We start from the raw sequence: 18810 nt of genomic DNA, 5'->3' as shown, positions 1-18810 counted from the left end.
CCTGCTGTGTGCCCAGAGGCTGGCACATAACAGATCCTGAGCAGCTACTTGGTGAATGGCTCAACCCTTGCACCGCACCTCCTAACACTTCAGTGAGGATCCTACCGACAGAATGTTCTTCCCTGCAGTGACAATGCCGATTCCCATCCACGTGTGGGAAGGAGGGAAAAGGTGACCTCTCTCAGCTCACCAGTCATGACCGCTCATCTCTTGCCTAGGCGAGAAAGATAATCAAGTTCAAAGCTGGATTCCTGTGGCAGCTAATTCGCTGTTGGTAGTCAGAGGAACTTTTAAAATTTAAATCTCATGATTTTAGAACCATGAAGCCAGGCCTTCTTAGTTCATCTGTAATATGTGGGTAAATAGAACACACAGGACACACATATAAGACCACTTCAAAAAGTCTGTTTCATGTCAAATTTTCTGATTTTGGTAACTGGTCAAATAAAAGAAAACCATTGCTCTTAGGAAATAAGACACTAAAGTCTTGTATATACTGATGCAGTGACTTCACCATTAAATGTTTCAGAACAAAAAGATGATCTATAGCTATATATATAGAGAGAATAGGTATAATTTTCAAGTTTATCTGGCAGAGAGAGTGAACACAACAGGAAGCTCTCATCCACTGGTTCACTCCCAAAATGCCCGCTACGGCCAAGGTTGGCGGGGCTGGTGACAGGAATGCAACCCAGGGCTTCCATGTGGATGGCAGGGGCTCAATTACTTGAGTCATCACTGCTGCCTCCTAGGGTCTACACTGGCAGAAGCCAGAGTTGGGAATTGAACCCAGGCACTCCAACATGGGAGTCAGGCTTTTTTTAATATTTTACTTTATTTATCTGCAAGGCACAGTTACAGAGAGAGGGAGAGACAGAGAGAGGTTTTCCATCTGCTGGTTCTCTCCCAAAATGGCTGCAACAGCCAGGGCTGAGCCAGGCAGAAGCCAAGTGCTCCATCCAGGTCTCACACATGGGTGACGGGGCCCAAGCTGCTTTCCCAGGCGCATCGGCAGGGAGATGGATTAGAAGTCGAGCAGCTGGGACATGAACCAGTGCCCAGATAGGATGCTGGCACTGCAGGCAGCATCTTAACTTGTTATACATAACAGCAGCTCCAAGGTTCAGGCCTCTTAATCACTAAGCTAAAGGCCAGCTTCCAGATAGGTATAATTATTTTAATTGCAATGTTATTAATATAAAATGGGAAAAATGTAAATAACAGGTAAATCTTACTAAAGAATATATGCTATTCTTCCAATTTGTTTTAAGTTTTAAATTAATTTTAACTAAAAGGTTACCCTACAAATCCTTACATAGCAAAGTCACTGTGGCCAAGGCAACAGCAGAGTTAACCTAGAAATTCCTGCCATTAAATTGCCCATTAATCATATTCTTTCTCCCAAAATGTATGGACATATCAATCTAAGAATTATTTTCATCTCTTTCTATTCAACATTTAAGTTTCCTATTTCTTTTTCTTTTCTGATTGCTTTGGTTATACTTAGAAAATACCATTAAATAATAGGGACGATTAGGCCGGCGCCGCGGCTCACTAGGCTAATCCTCCGCCTAGCGGCGCCGGCACACCGGGTTCTAGTCCCAGTCGGGGCGCCGGATTCTGTCCCGGTTGCCCCTCTTCCAGGCCAGCTCTCTGCTGTGGCCAGGGAGTGCAGTGGAGGATGGCCCAGGTGCTTGGGCCCTGCACCCCATGGGAGACCAGGAAAAGCACCTGGCTCCTGGCTCCTGCCATCGGATCAGCGCAGTGCGCCGGCCGCAGCGCGCCGGCCGCGGCGGCCATTGGAGGGTGAACCAACGGTAAAGGAAGACCTTTCTCTCTGTCTCTCTCTCTCACTGTCCACTCTGCCTGTCAAAAAAAAAAAAAAAATAGGGACGATTATTTCTGCTCATGAATTTTTTAAAAATTAATTTGAAAGGCAGAGTTACAGAGAGAGAGAGTTTCCATTTACTGGTTCAGTCCCCAAATGGCTAAAATAGCTGGGGCTGGGCCAGGCCAAAGCCAAGAGCCCGGAACTCTATCTGGGTCTCCCGCGTGGGTGCAAGGGCTCAAGTACTTGGACAATCTGCTGCTGCTTTCCCACCTGCGTTAGCAGAGAGCTGGATTTCAACAGGTGCTCAGATGGGATGCCAGTGTTGGTGCTGCAGGCGGCAGCTTAACCCACTGTGCCACAATGCTGTCCTGTCTGCTTGTGAATTCTATGGGAATGCTTTTAATGTCTCAACAATAAGGATGCCATGGGCTATTTTAGGTTTAAGATGAGAAAAGTCAGGTGGACATACCAATTACACTGCTGAGGTCAGATTCCAGAATTTTCAGGCAAGGTCTGAACCGGAGGTGTTTACTGGGAACATTTCAAAAAAAATTTTTCTTTTTTTTAAAGGGATCACATGTGACAGAGCAGGTAAGCCCACCACCTGTGACACTGGGATCCCACATGGGCACCAGCTCAAGTCCCAGCTGCTCTACTTCCTATCAAGCTCCCTGCTAATATCCTGGGAAAGCAGAGGAAAATGGTCCAAGTGCTTGGGCCCCTGCCACCCATGTGGGAGACCCGGATGAAGCTCCTGCCTTCAGCCCGGCCCAGCCCTGGACATTGCAGCCATCTGGGGAGCGAACCAGAGGACGGAAGATCTTTCTCTCCCTCTCCATAACTCTTTCAAATCAATCTTTAAAAACAGAAGATTTACAAAAATCAAGGTCATGGGAACTGATGAGATTCCCAGCCAGGGGCAATTGCAGCGATCAAGCAGAGAAGCCAGCAAAGCCGCCGAGGTGAGCAGGCGGTGAGGTCTGGGACCCCGGGGACAGTGGTGTCTTGGACTCCAAGAGGAGGGAGCATCGTGTGGAACCGCTGCTCCGAAGCTGCACCGGATGAGGGCACAAAGTGTTCCCCTGCTGCGGCGGCAAAGGCAGCCATTGCTGGACTTGGGAAAGTCCGTGCAGGCGAGAAGCCAATGAGACCGTGTTGAAGACTGCAGTGGGAGCTGACAAACTGGAGAGTGAGAGCGAGCAAAGTCGTGGATGGCGCATCTCGATAAAGGCTGGCACCAGGGCATCTGTAAGGCCATGACTGAGGAGGAGAGCTGGCTGCAGAGCAGGGTCCGTCCTGGGCACCGCGGCACGGCCTGGCAAGGGCCAGCGGCAGGCAGACTTTGAAAGGGGGCGACTGAGGCGTCAATTCCATGTCCCCACGAACTTTCAAGCTAAAGAGCAGAAGAGCAAAGACACTGCAGAAAATAAGAACAGATGGATCTTCCTGTTAGCAAATCCTCGAATACATTCTGAAGACAAGTCAGAAGCTCCACTGCTCCCTATTTTGAAGGCTGTTTTTCGGAAGCAGGAACGGGGGCCAAGTCATCCCAGCAGGTTAAGCAGCTTGTGACACCAGCTGCTCGGCTGGGAATCCAGCTCCCCGCTTATGCACCTGGGCAGGCAGTGGAGAACGGCCCAAGTGCTTGGGCCCCTGCCAGCCTTGTGGGAGACTGGATGGCAGCATGGGATGGAGCCCCAGGCTCCTGGTTTCGGCCTGGCCCAGAGGCTGCTGTGGCCATCTGGGGAAGTAAACCAGCTGGTGGAAGCACTCTCCTCTGAAAATAAAAAGTGGAAGCAGTCCTTGTACTCAGGCATCCCAGAGTCTTAACACTAGGCCAAGCGCCCACCCTCCTTCCTTCCTTAGTATTGACTACTCAAAGGATAAAGGCTCAGTTCGTCGGCAGCTACCATCCTGCAGATGTCAACTTGTGCAAGAAGATGAGGATAGAAGCAGCCGCTCTGACTGCCCTCTCATCTTAAAGATGAGGACATGCGGGAGCCAGGGAGAGTGCAAAGTGGCAGCCGCAGGAGGGATTTATGCTTCGCTTCCTCTTTGGCCAGGTGGAGAGAGGCAGGGGGCAGATGTCAAGGGGGTCACTTCAGTGCTGGAAACCCGGTCTCCTGGGAGGGCCCTGTGCGGTTGACACTCCAAGCAGCCACACTTCACTGCCAAGCCAGCACGCCTGGGGGAGGGTTATTAACAACGATGCGGGAAGGGAGCAGACGTCTAGCCTAGTGTTCAAGACGCCCACATCCCACGTGGGAGTGGCCAACTCCAGCTCCCGCTGACGCGCACCCTAGGACCCAGCAGGTGATGGCTGAAGTCACTGGGTCCCTGCCACCCATGTGAGACACCTGGATTGAGTTTCCAGCTCCCGGCTTTGGCCTGGTCAGGCCCAAGTCCAGTCATTGCAGGCATGTCGGGGAGTGGATGAGCAGATGGGAACATGCTGTCTCTGGCTTTCAAATAAAAAAAAAAAAATTAAGCTGGATAACGAGCACAAACCAGGACTGTCTGAGCCACAGGGAAGAGAGGAGCCACATGCCAGCCTGCATCCTGACAGCCAGCTGACGCGCGCTAACCAGTTCCAGACTCGGATAGAAAAATACTTTAACCTGCACAGCCTTAGGTAGTTACCAAGCATCTTCTCAGATAAGCCTTCACGTGTTCACTCTCCTCTCGTGTGTAGCCTATTAGGAAACTCACAGAAGCCCACACAATAAGCAGCAAGGCTTGGGCAGAACGTCCCCCGGGGGAGGAGGGGTGCGTGATGGTGCAAGCAGCCACAGGAGCCACCTCACCTAAGGTCACGCCAGTCCCAGGCACCCACATCCCACGAATGATCTGGTGAGGATGATGGGGGCGGGGGCGTGCCCTGGTCATCCTGGCTCAGTGCCAGAGCACCTGGCCTCATTAGCCTGAGTCACGGCATGACTTCTGTCTCATGCCACAGCCTCATCCCCCCCCCCCCCCCAGCTCTCCTGGATCAAGCTGTGCACTGACCCACTCTCCGCCTGCTCCCCGGAGCACCCACGTGTGACAGTCATGGGGCCTGAGCAGGGTTGGGGAGGCAGGAGAGACTGGAACCAAGGCATGGAGGGATAGAGGCCTCGCAATGATATTTGTATCTTCAGAGCAGAAAGGGTCCCCAAACGCAGAGCAGGCAGAGGGCCAGGTTCCAAAGGCTGATGCCAAAGGCCTGTCCTATCCCAGTGGCTCTGTAACCCAGGCCAGTTGTAAACCTCTCTGATCCGTGGTTTCCCCACCTGTGAAAGGAGAGGACAACTTTGGCTCATTCACTGGAAAAAGCCCCTTCATACACTGTAAGATGCTCCATAAGCACTCATTACCACTCCTTTTTCATTCTGAAGTTCAATTAATGACTAACTTTGAAGAGAAGGCGACCCGGCCCTGGTAGCCAGTAATTACCACCTGCTGTCTCCTCTTCCTGTTTTTCCCAACTCAGTGGCGTGGAGCGAAGATGGAGTCCATGTGTTTTACAAGCACTGCTGTAAAACTGTACTGGAGACTTATGGTCCATGCCCTGAATTTAGAGAATGGGTAAGCTAAACCCATCATTAAGTCATTTTTGATTTGTGTGTAGGTGATTTTTACCCTCACAGGGCTGAGACCAATTTAAGAAGTGTCCACAGGAAGCCATCAGAGCTGGACACCTGATCACAACTGAAACCCCAGCCACTCGGACAGCCCCAGCACCTGCTGGACAGCTCCTCCCCCACTGCCTCCTCCTGGGAAGTGTGCTCTCCCCACCCCCATCCTCTGCAGCTGGGGTCCTCCTGTCTCACAGACCCCAGGGCTGGGTTTGCTGTAGGGACTTCCCCATTCTATCTAACGGAACCGTTGCTGGAGTTTCTCTTTCCTACTGGTTGTCATCTTACAGCACCTGCTCTCCGCCACAACCCCTCCCCAGTCCAGGAGGGAGCAGGGCAGGACAGGGGCTTGCAGGAAGATTTCCAGAGTCAGTCATGGCAGTGGGAAGGGCAAAGGCGGCACAAAGCCTGGCTCTCCTCCTGGTGAAGTCTGAGGCCCCATCGCCAGCCACACGCCGGGACCTGGCCGGAGTGGAGAGCGAGCCAAGCCAGCTGGGGAAGACGGCTCCGAGACAGGCTCCGAGACCGGCAGCCAGCAGCTCAGCTGGTCCTTTGATGTCTTCACCCCAGGAGGAGGCACCGAGACCTGCTCTGACCTTTAGGGCTGGAGAAGCTTCAAAGACAATAGCGTGGGGTCTGTGGGTGGGGTCATGGGGAGGGGCAGTGAGGCGGCCTTGGAGCAGGAGGCAAGCTGGTCAACCAGTAGGAAAGAGAAAACTCCAGCAACGGTTCCGTTAGATAGAATGGGGAAGTCCCTACAGCAAACCCAGCCCTGGGGTCTGTGAGACAGGAGGACCCCCACTCGGTGGATGGGGGTGGGGAGAGAGCGCACTTCCCAGGAAGAGGCACTGGGGGAGGAGCTGTCCAGCAGGAGGCAAGCTGCAGTCATCAAGCTAGAGAGATGGGGAGCCCTGGGGAGCTGTACTAGCAGTTTCTGATAATGACAGCTGGTGCTCATGGGGCGCTCGTGGTCGGGCCAGCCACCATGTACCTTGTATAAGTGGCTCAGCATCCCTGCAAGGCACACACTGCTGTTGTCCCCTCTTACAGACCACAGAGAGGTTAAGCAACTTGCTTTCAGTCACACAGCTAGTGAGAGTGAGTGATAGAAGCGGGATCTGGCCACTTCACAGCCACCTGTGAGCCACTGTCCATATGCGAGCCCCTAGACGCAGCTGACCACTGCAGATGCTGGCTGGGATCTGAGGGTGGGCAAAGGAGGGGTTCACACTTCTCGCCCCAGAATCACAATGACAGTCCCCTCTGTGCAGAATTCCCTGCCTACTGGGGGAGGCGGGGGGAGTCTCCAGACAACACCCTGTCTGCTCCTGTCCACGTGGCTGCAAGAAGTTTTTCAGGTCCATCTGCCCATTTGGGCCATCTAGGTTGAATTCTGCTTCCTGCCGCCACATTGTTCACGCGGGCACCCCCATATTCCCCCAGGCCACATGCCTGCCAGCAGGAGTCAGCGCCTGTCCGGATCATACGTGGCAAGGCTCGGATCTCATTTGGCTTCTGATCCAAACCAATGCTTCAACTCCATACACAAGACATCTGGACCCAACAACCTGCAGCCATGCGCTGATGGCACTGCGGTTATGTGCAGGGGGGTCCTTAGGATTTAGGGGTCTATGCGGAAATCGTTACATGCTTTCCAAGTCACCAAAGGAGAGGGAAGAGGCAGACAGGAACCAAGCTGGGCTCTTTCCTTCTGGCTAAGTCCCTGCGAAGAGCTGGCATGAGAATCACAAGCAATGATGTCTGGGGTGTTTCAAAATAATAGAGGGAAAGCATCAGGAGCTACAGAGGAACCAAGACTGGGCAGGAGCTGGTAATTGCTGGAGCTGGAAGGACAGGGACAGGGATTCATTACCCAGTGTCCGTTCTCCCCACTTGCCATACCAGCTTGACATTTCCCTAGAAAAACATGATAGAGGCAAAACTCGCCAGAGGACCCCCAGAGGAGGCAAAAAAAAAAAAAAAAAAAAAAAAAAAACCACAGGGGCCAGCGCTGTGGTATAGCGGGTAATGCTGCCGCCGGCATCTCATATGGACGCTGGTTTGAGTCCCGGCTGCTCCACTTCCAATCCAGCTCTCTGCTATGGCGTGGGAAAGCAGCAGAAGATGGCTCAGGTCCTTGGGCCCCTGCACCCACTTGGGAGACCCCGAAGAGACTCCTGGCTTTGGATCGGCCCAGCTCTGGCTGTTGCAGCCATCTGAGGAGTGAACCAACCAGTGGATGGAAGACCTCTCTCTTTCTCTCTACCTCTCTGTAACTCTGCCTTTCAAATAAATAAATAAATAAAACTTAAAAAAAAAAAAAGGCAGATGTCCTCCAAGGATTGAAACCCCAATTGAATTCAAAATAACCAGTGTGGTTCCAAATGGAAGCCTCAGCCACCCTGACACAAGGCCACGGACACTGACCCACAGGTTCAGCCATTAAATGGAGCACTCTACCTGCTACCAAGTAACCTTCCCGGGAGGCAGAGGGGGTGGGGGAAAATTTTTTTATGATTCATTTATTTCATGTTAGAGTGGCCCAGCAGGCAGGACAGATGCATGATGTTCTTCTATTTTTCTTATTATGGAAAATTTCAATTTCAACCCATGCATAGAGGACCACAGTGACTCCCAGTTTCAACAGCTCTCCGCATTCTTCCATCACCAGGACCTTGGAACCCTCCCTTAATTATCCCGTCACAGGTTTTGGGGCAGATACACGCAAAAATGCAGAAACCGCAGCTGCACTAGTTCACATGGAGGCCCTGTAGTCACTCGGGCTCTAAGCATGACACGGACACTGCAGGAAGTTCTCTCCTGTGGGCGGTTGCACCATAGCTTTGCCTGCCCCAGGACTGCAGCAGGAGTTTGAAACTGCATTTAACTGCAAGCCAGCTGAGCACTCACTGCTGGATTTTTTCTGCAAGCTACTTTACATCCCCTAACCCAACCCCACCCTCGTTCAGAGAAAATGATAAAAAGAGCTAGAGAAATTGGGTTTCAACTTTTTTTTAAAAGATTTACTTAGTTGTTTGAAAAGCAGACAGAGAGAGGAGAGAGAGATAGAGGGAAGGATGGAGGGAGGAAGAGAAGGGAGAGGCTGATTTTTCATCCTCTGACTCTTCAAATGGCTGCAACAGCCAGGGCTGGGCCAGGCTGAAGCCGGGAGCTCCATCTGGATCTCCCACATTGGTGGCAGGGGTCAAGCACTGGGGCCATCCTCTGTGCTTTCCCAGACGCATCAGCAGGGAGCCAGATTGGAAGCAGAACAGCCAGATCTCAAACCAGTGCTCCGATACGGGATGCTGGTGCCGCAAGCAGTGGCTTAACCTGCTACACCACAACGCTAGCCCCCAACCCCCGACCCCCGGGGTTCAGTTCAAAACACCTGGGCCCAAGCAGGTCACTTTGTCCCTGGCCTTTAGCTATTTGGGCCTAGATGCACAGAAGGGCTTTGGGCCAGGCGCTCCCTGCATCCAGGGGTTGCGGGACTCTGGGAAGCCCTGAGCAAGAGGCTATGGCAAGAGTCTCACGCCTGGACCAGCACAAGAACCCCTTGGGGCATGTTGGTATGGGGGGTGTCCTGAGGTTCTTGTTCAGCAAATCTGGGGTGGGCCTGGCCATCTGCATCTTAAAAAGCTCCACTGGCCCTGCTCCAGGCAACTCGGATGCAGTCATTGGCCTGCCTTTGAGGAAACTAGAGAAAGGTTGAGCAGTTCTCCCAGAAGGTTGCCAACGGGGAAACCACGGTTAACGGAGGCTGCCAGGGAGCTCCAGGGTTGGGATGGTGCGACGGTTCCTTACGTAGGTCAACAGGCTAGGCTACGGGCCCAGTTGTCCAGTGAAACCCTAACCCTGGGGTTGCCGCGCTGGCATTTTGCTGCAGTGGGCAGCATCCACCATCAACCAGGAGCTTGTCTTCAAGAACGGGCTGTGCCCATGCAATCCGCGGAGGGGCTGCAAGAGCAAAGCTGAGGTTTCCCGGAAGAGGAAGAGGAGAGTCGGCCTCAAGCCTGCACGTCCCAGGCCCTGCTGAGTGCCCTGCTCGGCTCCCTGGCTGCTCTCCCCAGTGCGGACTGGCCAGCTTCCCAGGTTAAAGCTGCGTGTGCATTTATTCACCTTGTGCCTTTCCGGTTTTCCTGAAGGAGCCTGACTGACACAGATGGGATCCCAGTTCTTTCCAGCTTACACAGGGCACGTGCGGCCTCTAAGCCACATCCATCCTCTGCCACCTACAATGTAACCAGAAACAACCCCAGGCACAGGCCTCAGCAAGTGCTAGCGGCCCAGACACGTATGCGAAGATGAACACAGATCCCCAAGCACTGTATTTTGAGGATAAACTATTGCTACCACCAGGCTGCCATCCATGGCGAGGCTTTGTGTTTATGGCTGAAGGCTTGCAATGGGCAGGAGGGGTGGTTTACTTAGTGCTTAAGAACCTGGGGCCGGCACCATGGCTCACTTAGTTAATCCTCCGCCTGCCATGCCAGCATCCCATATAGGCGCCGGTTCTAGTGCCGGTTGCTCCTCTTCCAGGCCAGCTCTCTGCTATGGCCCGGGAGTGCAGTGGAGGATGGCCCAAGTGCTTGGGCCCTGCACCCGCATGGGAGACCAGGAGGAGGCACCTGGCTCCTAGCTTCGGATTGGTGCAGCACCAGCTGTAGCAGCCATTTGTGGGGTGAACCAACGGAAGGAAGACCTTTCTCTCTAACTCTGTCAAATTAAAAAAAACCAAAAAACCAAAACCAAAACAAAAAAAAGTGACTTGGGGCTGGTGCTGTGGCATAGTGACTTAAGCATCCACCTGTGGCACCGGCATCCCATCCGGGTGCCGGTTCGAGTCCCAGCTGCTCCACTTCTGATCCAGCTCCCTGCTGATGGCCTGGGAAACACTAGAATATGGCCCAAGTGGTTGGGCTCCTGCACCCACATTGGAGATCCAGAAGAAGCTCCTGGCTTCAGATCAGCACAGCTCTGGCCATGTGGGGAGTGAACCAGCGAATGGAAGACCTTTCTCTCTGTCTCTGCTTTTCTCTGTAACTCTGCCTCTCAAGTAAACAAATAAATAAATCTTTAAAAGAAAAATAAAAACAGTGATCTGTTCTTTTCCAGGCAAGGTCACTAACCCAAGTTTCCCCACTGATTAGTGATGGTGCCAGTCTGAGAGCTGGCTTTCCACTATCCCCATCTCCTCAAACAGCTGGCATCAATGGTCAGACGGCCCCTTAGGACTTCAGGTCTGACCTCCTTGCTAGCTGGGAGTCTGGCCTTGAAGGCTCCAAGACACAGTCACACTTGTGTACCATGCAAAGCCTGTATGGATGGCGCGTGCACAATGGACATGGGCTGAGCTGTCCCTGGGTGCTGCCGCAGGTCAAAGCTGAGACCCAGTGCATGCTGGAGACACTGCAGCTCCCAGCAGAGGCCACCATGTTCTACAGGAGAGAGGCTGCAGGGGGCAGGCAGGGCTGGGAGGAAAGGGCGGGAACGGTTCTGTAGATGAGGTGAAAAGGGAGCTGTGTCTGAGAACTGAGTAGTAGGAGAGCGGGCAGGACTGAAAGCAAGGCGTTCCGGGCCAAAGTGCCCAAGTCAAGGGGCAGAAAAGCATGGGGTTCCTAGAGGAGTGGGAAGGGAGAGAGGATTTAGTTAGAAAGTAGGCGATGGGGCCAGTGCTGTGGCACAACAGGTTAAAGTCATGGCCTGCAGCGCCAGCATCCCACATGGGTGCTGGTTTGAGACCCGGCTGCTCCACTTCCAATCCAGCTCTCTGCTATGGTCTGCGAAAGCAGAAGATGGCCCAAGTCCTTGGGCCCCTGCACCCACATGAGAGACCTGGAAGAAACTCCTGGCTCCTGATCAGCTTAGCTCTGGCCATTGCAGCCATCTGGGGAGTGAACCAGTGGAAGGAAGACCTCTGTCTCAGGCTCTACCTCTCTAACTCTGTCTTTAAAATAAATAAAATCTTAAAAAAAAAATAAGAAAGCAAGCAGGTGACAGCTCAGCAAGCCCAGCCAGGGGTCGGTCACACTGGCCACAGGTAGACTCTTAGATGACAACATAGTGACTTAGTAAGAAATGGTGAGCTAGTGCAGACTCCAAGAACGTGGAGACATGAACCAAGGCACACTTTGGAAACCTGCCTCTAGCAACAGAAAGGACAGGAGTAAATTGAGGAGGGGTGTTACAGAACCTCATTTCAATTAACAGGGCTCACCTTATACCACCCCTGCTAAATTTTCCTTGGACTGGATCCCAGTGCTCTCCCAACAACTGCCTAAGCCTCGCTTAATCACTCAGGATTTTGTTTGTTTTTAAGATTTTATTTATTTATTTATTTGAGAGGTAGAGTTACAGACAGAGAGAAGGAGAGACAGAGAGACCTCTTGCATTTGCTGGTTCACTCCCCAAATGGCTGCAACAGCCAGAGCTGTGCTAATCCAAAACCAGGAGCCGGAAGATTTTTCCAGGTCTCCCACATGGGTACAGGGGTCTAAGCACTTGGGCCATCTTCCAGTGCTTTCCCAGGCCATCAGCAGGGAGCTGGATCAGAAGAGGAGCAGCCAGGACATGAATAGGTGGCACTATGGGAAGCCAGTGCTGCAGGTGGAGGTTCAGGCCACTGTGCCACAATGCTGGCCCCATCACCTCGTTTTACAGACCAGGAACCCAAGCTTACCCAAGAAGTTAAGAAGTGTGCCGCAGATCACACAGCCAGCCAGCGGTGGAGCAGAGATTGGCCCAGCAGGCCTTCTACGTGCCGGCCTCCAGGGTGGGCCTGGGTCTCAGGAGCCCACTGCCTGAGCTCAGAAGCAGGCAGGCACCATGACGCAGCAGAGTGAGCCCTCAGCGTCCGGTTGGAGTCCTGGCTGCTCCACTTCCAATCTAGCCCCCTGCTGATATGCCTGGGGAGGCAGCAGAGGATGGCCCAGGTGCTTTGATCCCTACCACCCGTGTGAGAGACCCTGATGGAGCTTCTGCTTCAGTGTGGCCCAGCCCTGGGCTGTTGCAGCCATCTGGAGAGTGAACCAGCAGGTGGAAGCTCGCTCTCTCTGACACTACCTTTCTCTGACACTGTCTGCCTTTAATTAATAAATAATTAAAAAAAAAAAAAAAAAGAAAAGAAAAGCAGGGAGAATGAAAGAGAAGAAATCAGGATGGGGGCAGGGAGCAGGAGGAGGAAGGAAATATTGCAGAGATAATTTCCCTGCCAGCTGCCAATCAAAGTGAAGCACTAACTGGAAAAAGATGGGTTGAACTAAGGTTCCCCAGGGTTGCACAGCAAGTCAGCAAAACCCCAGATATTTTCGTGAGTGTACCCCAAGCCCTGGCTACACGATCATACTCGCAGGCCAGCCACTTCCCGAAACAGCTGACCACTTTCAATGGCTGGAACCCACTTGCTCAGCACCCCCAAGAACTGACAGGAAGACTGAGACTATTGCAGATTTAATGTGGGCCCGCCTGCCCACCCTCCAATTCACATCCGAAGTCCTAGCCCCCAGGAACGCAGAGTGTAATCTTATTAGGAAATGGTCATTGCAGATGTGGGTTAAGGTGGAAGCCCATGCACCCATATAGGACTTGGCTGATGCGAAAAGGGGAAACGGGCAGGGGCAAGGACATGGGAAGATCCAGCAGAGATGGGGGCAACACAGCAGAGGCCAAGGAAGACGGAAGACGGCCAGCAAAGCAAAAGGCAGGCCAGAGTGGTGGGACAGACTCTCCCGCAGTCCTCAGAAGCAAACAACCAGGGCCAGCACTGTGGCATAGCGGGTAAAGCTGCCACTTGCCGTGCCAGCATCCCATATGGACACCGGTTCGAGACCCGGCTGCTCCACTCCCTATCCAGCTCTCTGCTATGGCCTGGGAAAGCAGTAGAAGATGGCCCAAGTCCTCCTTGGGCCCCTGCACCCTTGTGGGAGACCTGGAGGAAGCTCCTGGCTTCGGATTGGCACAGCTCCGGCCATTGTGGCCAATTGGGGAGTGAACCAGAGGATGGAAGACTCTTTCTCTGCCTCTCCTATGTAACTCTGACTTTAAAATAAATAAATAAAATCTTAAAAAAAAAAAAAAAAAAGAAAGCCTGCTGGCAGCTTGGGTCATCATGTGATAAGTGTAATTACAAGACTATAGCTGTGAATTAAAAACAGGCAGGTGTCTGAAATTTCATCTCTGTCCAATTGCCCAGGCATTAAGGGACTTTGATTTAAAAAAAATTCCTTTAACAAGTCAACAAGGACCTCTTTCCTTTACATTCAGAATTCCACATTAACAGCACTGGGTTTTGTTCTGGGACCTGACAAAACCAGCCCAGTGGGCACTAAATCAGGAGGAACAGGCTCCCTCAGCCAGCAGAGGCCACGGTCGCAGAGCATGAACCATATCAGACGCCCACAGGTCCTGTGGATTTCAAAGTGCAACACCAGAGCTCTGAAATCCTGAGGCTGGCAGTAGGCAGCCACCGAGGTGCGTTCACATACTGGCTTCTTGGTGTGACCGCGTGTGACTTTGGGGAACACGCTGAATGGCTGTGGTCTGCTGAGGCAGTCACCTGGGGAACCCGAGTCCATTCAGACAGGGATTAGTCCCACTCAGAAGCGAAACCACAGCGGCACTTCTTCAGCCACCTGGAAAATCCCCTACTCCAAAGTATTTCTGCACATGTATAAAAGGCATGGAAAAGTACACCGTAAAATGAGAATATCCCATGACACAAACGCAAGCCACAGGAATGATCTATTAAAAGCCAGCAACAGGGGTGGTTACACAGCAGGTTACACGTCCACCTGTGACGCCGGCATCCCATAAGGGCATCGGTTGGAGTCCTGGCTCCTCCACTTCTGATCCAGCTCCCTGCAATGTGCCTGGGAAAGCAGCAGAAGATGGCCCAAGTCCTTGGGCCCCTGCCATCCTTGTGGGAGACTGGGATGGAATTCCTGGCTCCTGGATTTTGTGAACCAGCAAATGAAAGCTCTCTTTCTGTCACTGTCTCTCCCTCTCTCCCCTGTCAGACTGCCTTTCAAATAAATACTAAATCTTTAAAAGACAAAAAAAAAGCAACAACGACGATTTTCCTATAGGACATTATGCTCCCTCTTTGAAGTCAACACTGAGACTTCATACACACAGTTCTAGGCCCTTTATATGGAAGTAACTTAAATCATTTGAAAGGCAGAGTTAGAGAAAAAGGAGGAGGGAGAGGCAGATAGAGAAGGATCTTCCATCCCCTGGTTCACTCCCCAGATGGCTGTAACGGCCACAGCTAGGCCAATCCAGAAGCCAGGAGCTCCTTCTGGGTCTCCCACATGGGTGCCAGGGACCCAAGCACTCTGCTGCTTTTCCAGGGGAATTAGCAGGGAGCTGGATCAGAAGTGGAGCAGCAAGGACTCGAACCATTGCCCACATGGGATGCCAGCAAGGCAGGCAATGGCTTTACCCGCTATGCCACAGCGCTGGCCCCAGGAAGCAACTTTTTAATCTCCACATGAACCCTATGAGATATTTCTATATCTTTTCTGAGTCCCATCGTGCAGGTCAGCAGAGTAAAACACAGAAAGGCGAAGAAAGCTGTGCAAGGTCACAGAGCTGCAGCCGGCAGAGCTAGGACTCAAAACCAGGCAGTCTGGCTCCCACACATCCCACACTCAACAATCAACCAAGCCGGCCAGCCACGTAAGCAAGCCCACAGAAGCAGAGTGGGGACAGGTGCCCGAGGGTAGGCTGAGGAAGGAGGGCAAAGGAGAGCGCCCCCTCCAGGCCCCTGCCAGCCCTGCACAAAGGCTTTCCCCACGGAATCAGCAGGAGACCCTCTGGGGCAAACGCTGCTCTCCCACAGTTTGGGTGGCAGGAAGGCTTGCAAGGGATTTAAGAAACCTGTGGGCGGGCACAACACAGGTGGAAGCGAAGTTCCCAGATTCAAGTCCAGCTGATTGCAGACACCACTGCTGCTTGCCTGACCCATTTTCTTCCAAAGGCAGAGCTCCAAATTGTAACCTCTGCTTGCTTTTAAAAGTCAAGCCAGCATCACAGAGCAGTCGTCCTGGGGACTAGGAGATGGCTGAGTCACCCCAGCCCACATGCAAGCCTGTCCAGAGAGCCTGGGCACAGAGCAGGAGTTTCATTAACATGCCACCTGGGAGTCGACTCGGGTTCTAGTCCTACTTCTGCTGTTAATCAATGTGTGGCTTTCACCAGGCCCTTGACCTGTCTGTGCTGCTGTGTTCTTCAAAACATAAACCGGACATGGAAGTGTGTGACCTGTGCACCTGCCAGCCCAGCCGGCGAGGGCACTGCCAGGGGACTGGCCCCGAATGAACTTCACCCTCTCCTTTAGGGGAGCTGGGCCAAGGCCCTCTTGAACTGCCTCCAAGGATGACCTGATACCCAAGTATCACCCAGCTGAGGCGGGGAGAGAGGCCTTTGAAAAGCAAACAGCCAGGCTCCCTCCAGAACCCTGCACACTTCGCAGGGGGACTGGCATTCATCTGTGAGAGGGGGCTTTGGGTCGGAATCCACAGGTCACAGGCTCAGGAAAGGGAGCAGAGTGGCAGGTGCCACTCAGCAGCGGGTGGAGGACCCACAGGTCCGGATAAGACGACTCAGCTGCGGACAAGAGCCTTCCACGGCTCGTTCTAAATAACAGGAGCCCACCAAACATCTCACGTAGCCCACCCCAGGAGTGGCGATCCCCAAGAAGAGGAAGGCATCACATGGGCATCACAGTGAATCACTGAGCACTGTGACACAATGACCCCTCCGGCGGAGGGCGGAGCAGCTCGTCTGGCAACTGCCTACACACCCAGAGCAGCAAACCAACCAGCTTGGCCCCAGCGGCTGTTGTGCAGAGGACGGCACTTCACAAAACAGCACCCACGGAGCACTCGGGGATCGACACCAGGTGTCAACACCAAGGTGTGGGCCGGGATTCATTTCAAAGGTCCCTGGCAAGGAGCCTTGGATAAGCTGGGTTTTTGAGGAGCTAGAAGTATCCTTGAACTCGAAGCGGCCAGGGGAGCGCAAGGCACTTAAATCACTGATCTCTGGGCTCTTCCTTTCCAAAAGAAATCACAGTGCAGAAAGCTCTGCACCCAAAACCAGAGGGAAACGTATTCACCGCTGGAGGTTCACACACCTGTTTCCTTTATGCTAATGAAGGGTTCACACCAGGTCCAGGGAGGGAAGATTGCGGGATGGGTGGGGGGAGGTTCACAGACCGGCTTCCAGCTGGCAGCCAAGGGGCCACTGATCACCGCTCCTTATGGCAGGGCAAGCAGTGAAGAACTGCAGCTGGGATAAAACCAGGCCGAGCATGGCTCTTCAGCCGCCCAGGCTACCTCGGGCCGGGCACGGGGCCCACGGAAGGACACCTCAGCGTCCACGAGACCCTGGCCAAAGTCAGTGGGCAAGAAAACGAACATGATCCCTTTTCCCGCACCCTCTACAACCATCAAACACAAGCACAGGTGCCTTCTCTCCCCGCTAAAACCTAAAATCCACAGTGACCCTACTAACAAGCTTTACTTCGGATCTACAAACACGCGGCGAACCTACAACCGCCCAGAGACTTAGGGCCCAAGGAGCGTGCGGGTGTGACGCTGCCTAGGTCTGTCGTCACCCTCCAGGGCTCCCGACCAGGCCGCCCCCCTCCCTGGCCCACCGCGGCGTAGACGCCGCACCGCGCCCGCGTCCCGTTCTCGGATTACCTGGCTCGCGCCTCCACCAGCGTCCGGCACCTGGGCCGTCGGTTCCGCGGGCGCCTTCTCCTCCTCCCCGGCCGCCACTGGGCTACTCCGGGCCAGTCGCAGGTCCCCGCCACCCCCGGGCGCGGCATGGCTGTCGCCGTCCACACTGGCGCCGACCCCTCCCGCCGAGGCGGCGCCGAACAGCCCCGGGGCCCCGTCCGCGTCCCCGTCCGCCACGCTGTGCACCAGCCAGGCATCCACCCGGGTGCGGCGGATGAAGGGCGCCCCGAGCGCGCGCACCTCCCGGAGCAGGTGGCCCTCGGGCGGCACCGCAGGGTCGTGCTCCCGGCTCTTGGGGTGCAGCTGCCGGGCGCGCCCCCAGCTACCCCAGGCCGGGAAGGGGCTGAGTGCGTAGGCTGAGCGGCCGGAGCCGCCCAGCAGCAGCAGCAGTAGCAGCTCATCCCGGAGCGCGGCGGGCGGCGGCAGGAGCAAATCCAGGTCCAGACCCAGGTCCAGGTCCAGGCGGAGCCCCGCCAAGCTCAACAGCACCGTGAGGTGCAGGAGGCCGCCGCCAGCCTTTCCCCACGGCTTCAGGAGCTTCATCTCCCGCCTGCGCCGGGGCCCTCAGCGCTCCCGCCGCCGCGCACGCCCGCACCTGCAGCGAGCGCACCGAGGGCCGAAACAACGGAGCCGAGGACACAGCGGTCGTCGCGGGTTTCCTGAGCCGGGCACAAAGGCACTCCCTCGGCAACCGGCACCTTGCCTGGCGCGGCCGGGGCTGGGGAGAGGCGGAGGAGGAGCCACCTGCGCGCCGCAGCCAGGCTCCGCCCTGGGCCGCGGGCGCCGCCGCCCGGAACACGCCCGTGGGAGGGGAGCGAAGGGCGGGTCTCCCGGAGCTCGGAGGCTCTTTATATGGGGAGGGGGCGCAAAGTTTTCTGGGAGCAGAATTGCACTGGACACCGGGTGGTCCCCGGCATTCCCGTGACGTGAACTGGGCCAACCTAGCTCAGAGCTCCAGGTGAAGGCTGGAGGTAGAACCGCACGGAGGTTAGGTGGGTGGGAAGGGACAGGATGCATTGTCTTGGAAGGTAACTGGGGACACTGGGGGAGGCTCTGAAGTCCGACCCCCTGGACTGAGATCTTAGCTCCACCGCCTGCCGGTTGGGTGATCTTGTATGAGTTACTTACACACCTGTGGAACAGGTGAGGTGTGGTGAGATTGGATGAACAGTTGTTAAGACCCAGAATCTGATATATACGCCCTGCAGCTGCCCTAGGGGTCCCAGCGTCACAGACCCTCACTAGCCCCTGGGCTTGCCTGCGTGTTGCACAGTGCACCTGCAGTGAGGGCATAACACCAGCTGTACCGGTACTCGTGTGCGTCCAGATCCCCCGCCGCCGCTTCCTGGGCTAGACCTTGGACAAGTCGCTGGCTCATTGTGCCCCCATCTCCCCAGTGTAAAGTGAGACAATAACAGCACCTCCCCAACAGACCGTGTGTGAGCCCCAAAGAGCTCCTGTGAACGCCGACCCCCTCGCCGGCTAGAGCACCGGCTCATCCTTCCTTTGTGTTTCCCGTCTGCAAGGTGTTAGCACTAAAGCTCCATCCCTGGGATTTTTGGCCAGTGGGAAGTAATCTCTCCCCGATGTGTTCATTCACTTACAAGACTTCTCTGTG

At 54.4% G+C, this 18810-nt stretch overlaps 1 protein-coding gene across 1 annotated transcript in view; it reads right to left on the bottom strand.

Moving 5' to 3' along the window:
- Positions 1 to 17925, bottom strand: part of NFE2L3 (NFE2 like bZIP transcription factor 3) — a 31761-nt gene extending 13836 nt beyond the window's left edge. The window contains exon 1 of the mRNA XM_008261554.4: positions 17154 to 17925. Within this exon, the coding sequence (XP_008259776.3) occupies positions 17154 to 17735 (582 nt within the window). The 5' untranslated portion in view covers positions 17736 to 17925. The remainder of the gene's footprint in view (positions 1 to 17153) is intronic.
- Between the last annotated feature and the right edge of the window lie 885 nt (positions 17926 to 18810).

The sequence above is a fragment of the Oryctolagus cuniculus genome, chromosome 16 (assembly GCF_964237555.1).
Source record: "Oryctolagus cuniculus chromosome 16, mOryCun1.1, whole genome shotgun sequence".
NCBI classification, from domain to species: domain Eukaryota; kingdom Metazoa; phylum Chordata; class Mammalia; order Lagomorpha; family Leporidae; genus Oryctolagus; species Oryctolagus cuniculus.
This window is presented reverse-complemented; position numbering and strand designations above follow the sequence as displayed.